This window comes from Crocodylus siamensis, chromosome 13 (genome assembly GCF_052110815.1).
Source record: "Crocodylus siamensis isolate JL-2025a chromosome 13, ASM5211081v1, whole genome shotgun sequence".
In the NCBI taxonomy this organism is placed as follows: Eukaryota; Metazoa; Chordata; order Crocodylia; family Crocodylidae; genus Crocodylus; species Crocodylus siamensis.
Window position 1 is genome coordinate 32,754,689 of NC_143407.1, and position 12,399 is coordinate 32,767,087.

General features: G+C 49.9%; 1 protein-coding gene across 2 annotated transcripts in view; it reads left to right on the forward strand.

The window, feature by feature from the left end:
- Nucleotides 1–676: 676 nt before the first annotated feature.
- HNF1B (HNF1 homeobox B) overlaps nt 677–12,399 on the forward strand; it is a 50,296-nt gene continuing 38,573 nt past the window's right edge. For both annotated transcript variants that reach the window (XM_090025879.1, XM_090025880.1), the window contains exons 1-2: nt 677–1,118; nt 9,403–9,602. In XM_090025879.1, coding sequence (XP_089882005.1) covers nt 769–1,118; nt 9,403–9,602 — 550 coding nt within the window. In that variant the 5' untranslated portion in view covers nt 677–768. The remainder of the gene's footprint in view (nt 1,119–9,402; nt 9,603–12,399) is intronic.

Sequence of the window (12,399 nt, forward strand, 5' to 3'; positions counted from 1 at the left end):
GCATATGTACCTAGATGCGTACCCGGGGTATATGGCTGTATGCACGGGACACCCAGACGCATGCATGGGGTGTATATGGCAGCGTCCGTGGGGTACCCAGATGCACGCATGGGGCGTATATGGCTGTGTGGTCAGGGCACTCATTTGTGTGCGTGGCGTGTGTACAAGGGGGCGCGCCCAGATGTGTGTACGAGGCGTATATGGTGGCGTGCCCAGGGCATCTGGATGCGTGCATGGGGGGTATGTGGCCGCGTCCGTGGGGCTGCGTGGAGTATGTATGGCGGCCTGCCCAGGGCACCGAGATGTGCACACGCGGCGCGCTTGGCTGCATGCACAGCGGGGCCCGAGGTGCACGCGGCAGGGCGTGCAGGGGCCCGCAAGCCGAATGCTCCGGCCGCTGGATGCGCCGAGGCCCGGGCGGCCGTCGGGGCTGGCGGCGGCGGCGGCCGGGGCCGCTCTCCGCCTGTCCCCGCGCCGCGGGGTCCGAAGTCCAGGCGAGCCGGAGCCGGAGCCGGAGCCCGGGCGGGAGCGGCTCGGCCCCCAGCCCAGCCCAGCCCAGCCCACCCCACCCCCGGCCATTTGCATGGTGTGCCCGCTGATTTGCATAGGCTATATTGCCTCCCTCCCGCCGGTCATGGCCAGGTAGAGGGCCGCGAGCGCCGGGCGGCAGGTGCAGGCGGGGCGGGGGCCGGAGCCGGCCCCTCGGTGCCTGCCCTCCCTCCCCGCGCGGCCGGCCCGGCCCGGCCCGGCCCGGCCCGGCCCGGGAAGATGGTGTCCAAGCTGAGCTCGCTGCAGCAGGAGCTCCTCAGCGCGCTGCTCAGCTCCGGGGCCACCAAGGAGGCGGTGGTGCAGGCGCTGGAGGACATGGGCCGCCCCGCCGGCGGCTTCGGCGTCAAGCTGGAGAGCCTGCCGCTGTCCCCCGGCGCGGCCGGGCCCGAGCCCGACGCCAAGGCCGGCTTCGCGCCGCTCAGCAACGGGCACGCCAAGGGCAAGCTGTCCGGCGACGAGGGCTCCGAGGACGGCGACGACTTCGACACGCCGCAGATCCTGCGCGAGCTGCAGGCGCTCAACACGGAGGAGGCGGCGGAGCAGCGCGCCGAGGTGGACCGCATGATCAGGTGGGCGCGCCCGCCCGTCGGGGCTCCCGCGCCCGCCGGGGGCGGCCCCGCACGTGGAGCCGGGCGGGCGGCGAGCCCTTTCTTTCCACCGGGCGTCCGGGGCAGCGGGCCGGGGGTTGCCCGAGTGCGGGGCGTGGAGAGGGAAGCCCTACAGGGGATCTCTCTTTTGCGGCTCGGAAGTCAGGGAAGAGCAGCTGCTTCCCCCTGGGGCGTGGGGCCGAGCGGGGGGCAGCTGGGCGGGTGGGGGTTGGCCCTGCGGAGCCTCCTTGGAGGGGAGAAGGCCCCTGCTGCAGCGCGGGGCTGCTGTGATGGAAGGGCCCGGGGCCGCCTGCGGGCGCTGGGGCTCTGCGCCGATCCTCAGGGCCAGGCTGCTGGAGGGCAACAAAGGGGCAGCACAGCCCTCCACCCCTCTAACGCCAGCCCTCAAAGCCTGCCGCGGGTCTCTGAACTGCAGGCCCCAACCGCCTGGAAGCTCCCTCTCTCCTGCCTGCCTTCCAGCATGGGCGGGTGACCCGCTGTGCTGTGGGCCTGATTCTCCTTTGCAGAAAGGGCCCTTTACATCACTGGGCCAAGGGGCTTTAAGGAGAGCCTGGCCCGCCACCGTGTGTGTGTCTAAATCTAGCAGTGAGCACCAGGTTGGTCACCCATCAGCGGCAGACTCCTAGAAAAACAGGGTGGAAGGAAGGGCCCTCCGGAGATCGCCCGGCCGAGCCTTCGCTGCAGCTCCGGGGAATATCTGCCGGGACGTGGGGGGTGACCGTCTTACGTCCTGGCAGGGACTTTCTGCCAGCCAGCACCCTTGTGCAATCCCTCAGTGAGCGCTGCTGTTGCGGTGGTCCACAGGGGCTCTCACTGGGGATCCGGGCCCCATTGTTGCTTTAGGGTCCCTGCGCCCCGACAGTTAACAGCGCTCTGCACCTACAGGGAGACAATACCAGGCAGATAAAACTGATGGGGGGGGAGGGCTGGGCAAACAGCGAAACAGTCCTCATTAGCTCAGTGCTCCCTTGCAAGCTAACTCAGCCCAGACCCAGCAGCTGGGGAAGAGGCATTGATTTGAGTGGAAAATTTCCTGGGAGTTTTCAGCCTGTTTCTCAGCTCCCACCCCTGCCTTCCTGGTCTGGCCGCCTCTGCTCCTTGTTCCCAGGTGCCTTGGTGTGTTTTCTTGCGATCTGGCCCCTGTTTCTCTCTGCTCCCAGTCAGGAGAACAAGGTGTGTCCCGTCCAGTCTGCGTCCCTCACCCTGCAGCTTGCTGCATTTTCTTGCATCTCTTCTCTGCGAGTAGAGGCATCCTTGGGGCCTCTTGGCCAACCCGCCAGCACCAGGGTATTTACCTGGACAGTGCTGACAGGCAGGATCTTGCCCAAAGTCCTGCAGCTCTTCCCCAGGTGCCCTAACACCTAGTGCAGCATTTGCCTTTGATGAAAAAAAGATCAGGCCATGTCCCTGGAGAGCGTTTTGCAAAGAACTGGTGTTTGCCTTTAGAGAGGCCTTTGTACTTGGAGTGGGAGCCCGGGGGTCTGAGAGTCACCCACCCTTTCTTCTGGCTACAGGCTGCCCCCGTCTCTGCTCTCACTCCTTGGACTTCAAGGGGCTGGTTTGGGTCCCAATAGGGTGCAGAAATCGTGTTTTCTCCTTGGCTCAGAAAATAGCGGTTGACCCAGTCACCCACTTTGTCCTGTGCTCAGATATCCCTGCAAGGTCCTGTCCCATCCCTGTGGAAGATCCACGGGTCGACCCTGGCGGTGGTTGACCTGTACTTAAATTACCTGTTGCCTTCTCCTGTGTTTGTCTCCTAGTTTGTCCTCAAACTGGGTCTGGCAACTGCTTATCATCCAAACATGGTAGGGGATATCATCCAAAATAGCCCCCTTTTTTTTTATTTAAAAAAACCCCCTAACGAAAGGGAGACAGAGCAGACACGTGGGGAGGATTTTAAAAGGGATTTAGGTTCTTCAATGGCATTGATTTCCAGAGGAGTTTTTGGTCCCATTTGGGCTTTGATTCCTGAGGAGCCCTGTACAAAAATCCACCTCTCCCTTGAAGGTGAAGTGAGAAATGCCGAGCTGAATCTCTGGTGATGTCGGTGCAGAGTTCCAGTGCGCTATGCAAAATGCCTGTCTGAAATAAAAGGGGGAACGATGAATGCGAACACAGCACACCTAGGAGCTTTTAATCCTTTGTGTGTGCAGAGAGATCCAGATTAGATACATCTTCTGTGCAGAGAGCCTGTTTTCTAATCCACGGGTATAAATTCTTGGCATATTTCTCGGAGGATGTTGTTGCGTTTTATTTACCTGTTTTCAAGGCTGGGGAAGAGGCTGAGAGGGCTAGGGAATCCTTGGAAAGAAACTTCTTGTGCAACCAAAGAGACAACTTTGTTATCAACAGAGAAGTCCCACTCAGAAGAGTAGGAGGTGTGTGAGAAATGCCCCTTTTGGAGTATCTATCACAGCTGTTGTTTGTCCAGTTACCTTTACCGCGGAAAAACACTTCACTGATTTCAACAGGAAGGAACACAGGATCACGATTGGGTTTTATAATACTATGGAAATGTCCTTTTTTCTCTCTTTCACCCAATCTCACTCCCATCAGCACATGAATACTGATGGTCCAGATTAGACTTGGGCAAATATTGCATTTTTCTGGTCGGTGGCAGCTCCAAAAATGTTTTTTGGGGAAAAAAAGACAATCATTCCTGGGTAGAAACAGAGCAGAATTTTTTTTAGGCTATTTAGGTGAAACAAAAACTGTGAACGATTTCATTTTGTGTTCAGCCAGAATGCTTCAGTTAACTTGAAAAAAACCCGCTTGTTTTGTTTGTGGATTCAAGTAACTTGGTTCAGTACCTTTTTTCCCCCCCTTGAAAGTCATTTTGTTCAATGGGAATTGCCATTTTCTAGGAAAACGTTGAACCGTATTCATTTTAAAAGTGTTGACAATGCTTCCAAGATGAAGCATTTTGTTATGAAAATGTCCAAAATGAAAGCTGGTGACCTCTTGATGTTTCCCTCTATTTGGAATTGTAAATATTTGCCAAATGTGATGTGAATTTGCAGACTGTTTTTATTCCCTTTCTTGAATTTCTTCTTCTTTTTGTGTTGAATGTACCATTCTTTGGAAATATTTTGCCCAGTTTTTCACTGCAGATTTAACCCTGATGCTCTCTATCCTGTCTCTAGTTAACCCCTTTCTAATAGAAAACTCCATTAAGGAAATAAGGACACCAAGGACTGTGTTTTTAGAGCACTGGCCTGTCACACTGGAGATCTCAGCTCTATTCCCAGTTCTGCCATTGCTCTTCTGCATGGTACTTTCCGGTCCCTCTGTTTTCTCTGTATAAAATGGGGATATTAATGCCTACTGCCTTATCGGAGATCTCCAGGTGGAAAATTGAGGTGGTGTTGCGAGCAGTTTTTGCCTTCTTCATCCCCATCCCTAAGTCATGAAAGCCGTGAAACTTCAGAGCTGTTCCTGCCCTTTACAGCGGATAACGAATGCTCTCTGTGTTTTTGTCCAGAGAGCCCTCGTCTTAAGGTGATGAGGACTTTCATAATGAAAGCATCTGCTCGTATGTGGGGTGAAATGATTGCTTTTGCCAGAGGAAGGCAGAAGGCAAGTCTTGTGAGACAGGCTTTCAGTTTCCAGCCACAACCGGGCAGCTCAAGAATAAGGGCTGTAACTACAGCAATTCACAGGATTTCTGGATCTCAGTGTACCGGGAGGCTCCTTGAAGAATGGGAATAATTGGTTTTATTATTCTGGCCTTGCAGCCGGCACAGACTGTTGTTAGTTCACCTTGGTCGGGGGGCGAGAGGCCTGGCTCTCTCCTCCACTTTAAAGGGACCCCGAACCAAGAATAACCTGGGGACCACCGGCGCGGACAGATTTCAGCTCTGAGGAGCCTCTCGGGGTTCAGCTTCCTCAGGGCTGGGAGTTGTAGCCCTAGCCTGGGGGAACTGTGCTGATAATTGGTGGGGTAAAATGGATTAGATGAGTTTTGTTCTGTGAATGAGTGCTTTTTTCTCGGCTCTGCTTTATTCAAACTGGGCTATCTTACCTTCGTAGCAAGGAGCTTTGCTCTGTAGATCATTCCCCTCTTGGCTTCCCCACCCCCAAACATTACAAAGAAGGTGTCCAAAATTTAAGAGCTGATTGTGGTTAGTGTGGACGGCAGGCAGGTCATGTGGCATTGTTTGTCTTCACTGGTTGGACAAGCACTAACGTTAGAATCGGGACCCGGCAGTGTTTGTGTTCAAAACTTCGAACAGGCTGTAATATTCGCATAGGTCCATAAATACGCTGGTAAGCTCATTCGCTAGGGTGTAAAGGGGAAGCATTGTGGACATAGTAGGAGCCAGTTAATGATCTTCATTCAAGCAGCTATTCCTGTGAAATAGGATTTCACTTGAGATGCAAAGGTGATAAGAACAGTAGAAAGGCCCAGGCAGGGGAAGGAGAGGAGGCTGGAAAAAGAATAGCTGTTGCTCAAGAACGGCCTCCTTTACTCACATGAGTAGTCCCACTGATCTCATTGGCTCCCCCTGCAAATAAGACGCCTCTAAAATGATTTGTGTTTGGAACAGGGCAGCTCTGTTTGCTGTAAATTGAATGCAAGGCTCCCCAGACCGTCTGTCTGGTTGGGGAACTCTGCATAACCCCTGATCCAGCGCTGTTCGCTACGATTAAGGGGTCGATTCTGCAGCATGCAAGGAATGATTCACGTGTGCGCTGCCTTTGAAGTCCGAGTTACTCGGACGCTTACGTCTTTGCGGGGTTGCGGACGTGGCATGAAACGGTACAAGCAGCGTGATCTGAAAAATCCATTGAGCCGAGGTGATCGTTAGCATTCAGCGCAGTGACAAATGACCAGGGTGCCATGTTCGTGCCACTTCTTATGACTGCTTTTCTGCGGTCGCTCTCACCTCTTCTGCATTTCAGGATCTTCCCTTCTCCGCTTTGTTGAAATAGACTTGGACCGTCACTTTGAAATTACTTTCGTTTGACGTGGTTTATAACCCCCTCTTAGAGTTGTCTGTACCAAACCCATTATCCTAGGTCGTTGTATGTGGGCACAGAAGCTTGGTCAGGAGCACTCGGCCAAAGGGGCATGACACGTCCCGGAGACAGAAGATGTCTTTTTGTTGTTGTCTGTATAGCGCAATTGCATCTTGAGCTGCGACCAGTCGGACTTCTGCATCAAACTGAAATAATCTATGTTCTGTGTACAAACGCAGGCACGTGTAACACACAGTGCAAGGAGAGGTGCCCTAGAAGGGAGCCAGTATGGAGCAGAGGGCTTCTTTAAAGTGCTCTCATTGAAAAAGTCACCAATATAATTAGGCAGCATTTATTAAAGGCTCTGAAATTCAGGAAGTGTCTAGTTTGGAATCTGCTGGATCTAATGAGGTCATCATTCCAGACACCGTGTACCCCAGATCTGATTAAACCTGGAAGAAATCTTCAGTGCTTGGAGAATGCAGGATAGGGGACAACGGTGTTTTTGGTATAACCACATGACCGTCATTTTTTTTCTCGTTTTGCTGCATTGCTTTCACTTTAATTCTGAGCAGTTTTGTTTTTCAAACTGCATTCAAGAGAGAAAGTAAGAAATCGATATTTTGTTTTGTTTTGTTTTCCTTCGACAAGTGGAAGGATCCAGAATAACAAATGACTTGAAGAAGTCGTTGGATGGTTATTCCAAATACGGCATTAGAATATCTCATTATTTTCGAGCAGCGCTGCGACCAAGCTTGTGTTCCAAGAGGATTTTTCAGCATACAAGTGTTTTCTTTAGATTTGGGGTCCTTGCCTGTGCAAAAAAAAAAAAAAAAAAGCAGAGAAATCCAGGTCATTTAACTACATTTCATAATAACCAGCCTCTGCATATCTGTGCGCAGTGGATTTAAAAGTTTTTACCCTGTATTTTATTTGATATTTAGAACAATATGAGTCTCCTGAAGGGCGGGGGTGTTAACATATAGTACGTGTCCTAGTTGTGGCTCAAAAATGCAATGCAGTTATTTTGCAAATATTCATACCTGTGTGAACCCAAGCCTTGAAATATTGCAAGATTCAAAAGAAATAATAAAAGTGCATTTCTTTCTCCCCACTCCCCACTTCTCCTGGTTTCTGAGTCATTAGAGTGCAGTCATTTTGTGTTTTGCAGCTTTTCTCCGTTATCCTGTGGGTTATAAATATAGTTTGGGGTTTTTTGGTGCTTAGATGAAAACTGAGATCCTCATCTCATTGAGAAGAGGTGAGAATTTTGAAGCGAAAATCTAGCAAATATTGTTGGTAGAATCGTGACAGGTGACTGCACTGCCTTTTCCATTGGGACTAGTCCTACTGATCTGCAGTCAAACTACTGAGAGCAGGTCGGTTTTAAATCTTTCCAGGATCCAGGGATCCACCAGTAACTACAACGCAGCACTACCAGCCAACTCCAAGCTCCAAACACCTTCATAATTTCTTTCCCTCTGGATTGCCCCCGTTCTGTTTTTAAATGCCTGGGAGAAAAAGATGAGTGCTGCGGCATGCTCTGAAGGTCACCAGGGGCTGGGTATTTTCGGACCAAAGTCCCAATGCCCACCCTGACTCCAAGCAAACTTTCACCAGCTTTCTCCTCTTGATTTGCCACAGCTCAGGCTTATTAACCCTTTGGGCTGTCTTCAGAAGGAAGCAGGTCTGGAGGAGAGAGGTGTCATTAAGGGGAGCTGGAGTTTCTGATTCAGTGGGCAAGTTTCACGATTAACGAGCAGGCAATTCTGTTCATGGATGTACAGCCGCGAGCGCCCGGGGACTATTGCTGGATTTAATTTGTCAGGCACGGCTGGTGCTTGGTAGGTGCTGAACAGATCTCGGTAGAGATCAAGCCGATAAGTTCTGGGTCTTGGCAGTAGTGGTCGGGCCAAAGTTCTTTGCTTTACACTTCGGAGGATCTGGGGTTATTTTTGGAGGATCTGGGGTTATTTTTGGATGTAACTCAGCAGTAACATGGCAAAACACAGGCCAGGTAAAATGAAACATGTCTGACCAAGAGTTTTTTATTCCCGTTGCCCTTACCGCTATAACAACACCTGTATTGGAATTCCTCATGCACACAAGACATCAGAGGGAGAAGTTAGCATGAGCAGGAACAGTAATGATAATTACCATATCTGTTTAGCCTTTCATTCGGGGGTGCAACTTTACAGATAGTAAGCCTCACAGTATATCGGTGAGGTGGGTAAGTTATTGTTCCTAGTTCACAGATGAGTCAACTGAGGTATAGAGGGAGGTCAAGCGAGCTGCCTCCAGATTATACAATGGGGTCCAGAGTTCCTGTCTGCCCGTTCTCTGCTTTCACCACTGGGCAGCCTTCCCAAATTCACTTTGCAACCAGCAGCGGTTAACTCCCACTGGAAGTCAAGTGTGACGGGAAGGCTCAAGTTTTTGGATCAGACACCAGTGGGTCCGAGTCAGTTCACCTGGGAACTTTGGCTTTGAAAGATTTAAACCCGACCTGCTCTCAGTTGTTTGACTGCAGATCAATAGGACTAGTCCCAAGGGAAAAGGCAGTGCAGTCACCTGTCACGATTCTACCAACCATATTTGCTGGATTTTCTCTTCAAAAGTCACTTGGGAACTTTGGCTTTGCTTTCAAAAAGAGCAGGATGGGACCCCAAACTGCTCCTTCCAGCGTTTCTTTCTCCATGCTAGTTTCGTGCAGCTTCTTTAAGGAAGCTTGCCTGTAGCCCATAAGGCTGCAAACAGATGTCACGTTTATCCTAGGATAAAACATTTTACCCCAGGATAAAGTGCAGCCATACAGACATCTGTTTCTGTTGTCCTGGGATAAATCCTAAAAAAAAAGTTTCCCCAGTAAGAAATAGTAAAAGTTTATCCCAGGATATTGCAAAGTGTGTCTGCAGAGTTACCACAGGATTGTGTCACTGAGTCAATGGCAAAAAAGTAGCAGTGCATTCAGCCACTCGCTAAACCATGATCAGAAGGGCAATGTGCGTACGCAGCCAGCCCGAGATATTTTTGTAATGGCACAGTTTATCCAGGGGCAAATGCAATGTCTGTTCCTAGCCTAAGACTGCTCTCCTTGGTGCCTGCCAGGGAGTCCTCTTGTGGGGTTTTCTGCCCATCAGTAGTGGATGCTGGGTTCGCCTGAGGTCAGAAATCACAGTGGTACCATTGCTTTAGGAACAGTTCCTCAGCCTGAGGCTCTACCTCTAGAATTGCTGATCCTGAGCCCTTTCCACAGGTGACATTAACCCTTTTCTCTCCTATTTAGCGAAGACCCCTGGCGGGCTGCAAAAATGATCAAGGGTTACATGCAGCAGCACAACATCCCCCAGAGGGAGGTGGTGGATGTCACCGGCTTGAACCAGTCTCACCTCTCCCAGCACCTCAACAAGGGCACCCCCATGAAAACGCAAAAGCGGGCGGCGCTCTACACGTGGTACGTCCGCAAGCAGCGAGAGATCCTCAGACGTAAGTACCCTGGTTTAACCGCTCTGACTTTTCCAGGCTTTGTTGCAAGGCAGAGGGGCCTCTTAAGGTGCAGATCCGCTCATCAAAGTGACTGCACCGGCCAGCTTGGTGTATTTATCAAGGCCTCCACTCACTAAAGCAAACGTTTGGCTTTAAGCACATCAGACCGTGTGCATGGGTAAGCACATGCTTTGTTGGGTAGGACTGGACTCCGGCACTTACTGCTAGCACTGTGGCTCCAAGCAAAAGTATTTTGCAAATCATTCTTGATTTGTAGCTTCTCCCTAAACCATTGGTTGGGGCCATTTGAAATTCTGGCTGCTTGAACTGGACACATTAATCCCATCCCCTGATCATGGATGGGTTGGATATAGCTCTTGCATTTAGGTTTCAGGAGGCAAATATTCATGCCCTGTGCCCCTGTTTTTAAAGGGTGTTTTAAACGAGGTGCCTGTCTAGATCCATATGAGTAGTCAGATCTCCTCTGCAAAGTGAGGCATGTGCTTAACTATTTTTTGCTGGATTTGAGCCTCTGGGTAATTTTGTTTAATACTTGAAAATTGCTGAGTTTCTGGCTGTCCCTATCAATGGCTTTATTAGCAGTGGTGCAGAGTTATGTGAAATGGTCTCTAAAACTGGGAGGTGAACAAAATAGAGGGAGTCCAATCTGTTTTTCATGTGAATATTTGAGGGGGAAAATATTTTGCACAGTATTTTCATTTGCGTCCTTAAAATGATTGCTGTACTGGTTGGAATAAAGCAGCAATATTTTAGGGGCAAATCCTAATTTTAATAGAAACAGAGTTATGAATTAAAGAAAAAAGTGTTAAAACTCCCCTGTTTTTAAATTAGCTTGCAGCCTCTGCTAATGGATGAGAATCAGAAAGGTTCATAGCTACAGGACAGAACAACAGATCACAAATTAGTGCCGATTTTTAGGATGAGACTTGCATTATATGGGTAGGTTATGCCCTTTGAACATATCTTCTGCCTATTTAAGTGAGACCTGAGTGATGCAGAGATCAATATATTCCACCTGTAAAAAATAATATAATAAAACAATCCCCATCAAAGAAAAACAAAAACAGCTCCCCCCCCCCACAAAAAAAAAATTGCAAGAGAACTTGGCTTCTTTGGGTAGTGTCTGACTCAGGCCAGCAATAATATACAGCCAAGGGGGTGACTAGTGAGAATAAGATCTTGAGGATGTGATCTTGTTCCTACTGAAATCACTGGGGAGGGCAGGGGGGTTTATGGGGATCAGCCCTAAAAAGGAAAGGTGCACTACTTGATTGAGTAAGTGCTCAGTAAGCTGAGGCACATGAATTAGCTCATATTTGACCAAAGGAGATGGATTGGTGATGAGCTGAAATTCAGAGGGAAATGATTTCTGTGTGAGAAGCTTCCCAACAGCAACTTCTGCGGCATTAGCCTGTCAAACAGTCTCCAAGGGACCCTTTCCTTGGGACAGCAGACTATCTTCCCCGCCAAGGACAGGACAATGGACTGCCTGACCTAGTCTTTGACTCTTCCAGTTTCGCTGTTCAAACAAATTGCACAAGTGGAGGACAGTTAATTAGAACCGTCACATTCTTGCTTGAATGATCTAAGTTAATAACAGTAGAAGCAGGGACACTGTTGCCTGCTCCGGGACCCTTTCTATTATTTTTTTTAAATTGGATTTTTAACTTGGCAGCGTCCTTTTTAAAAAAAAAACCTGCAAAATCCCTAGGTCCCACTTTAGGTAACGAAAAATGCAGACCAGTTTTGGAGTCTTCATAGTTCCTTTTTCACCTACTTGGATCTCAGTGTGTAGCCTGAGCCGTTGAGCCGGGTGATACGGAAGGAGGCCGTATAGGAAGCTCCTCATGAAACAACTCTTATTACTACCAGGAATCCCACTGGCTTCAGTAGGGCTGTTCATGTGCAGGGAGATGGGCAGGACTAGACTTTAATGAGTATCTGAGAAAAATTGTTCCAACTTTGGCCTGCAGGAAGATGCAGCCTCCCATTTGCTCGGGAAAGATGGGAAGCCCAGACAGTTTTTAGAATGCAATGTCAGTGCTTTGGAAAGACACCTGGAGACTTTAGAAAGAAAAAAATCCCATGTCTGCTCCAACTTTGCCCTGCACTTTTTGCTTCCCTTGTTGTCACAAGGGAAAAAGCCATTATAGAAAGAGGGAGAATTTCGCAGCAAAACTGAGAATAATAAAACCTGCCATCAGCCTCCCTTTACGGCTTTGCTGACATGTCCCACCTCTGCGGCGGGCAGGCGAGGAAGGTCACCCCTTCTCTGGGTGCGCATGCTGCGCTGCCATGGCTCAGGGTGTGAGGTTTGGAAACCGAAATCCTGCTGCATACATGAGTTGCTTTCGGCCCCATTATTTCTGTAGGAGTGTGTTTGTTTCCAATTAATTTGAAATGGAGCTGGAGCGAAGGAGGGCCCTTCTAGAGGAACAAAGAGAGGCAGGATTCAGGGGATTGTTTGAAGTTTGACTGCCTGACTCTTAATGCATTATTCTAAGTTCACCAAATCCTCCCTGAACAAGTACATGCAGGCACGGGAACCCAAGCCATGAATATGTATGCCCTATATAGGCCTTCCCATGAAAGGAGCTGCTGCACAGCTCAGTGAGCCCTGTACACATCAATAACAACTTGAGAACATGCATCTATGCCTGTATCTTGGAGAAGGCTGGCAGCAGTCGCCCGAAGGGGAGGGGAAACTGCCATGCTGGGGACAGCTCAACCCGTGTCCCAGTAGAGTGCCAACTTTGACTGAAGCTATTCTGGGAGA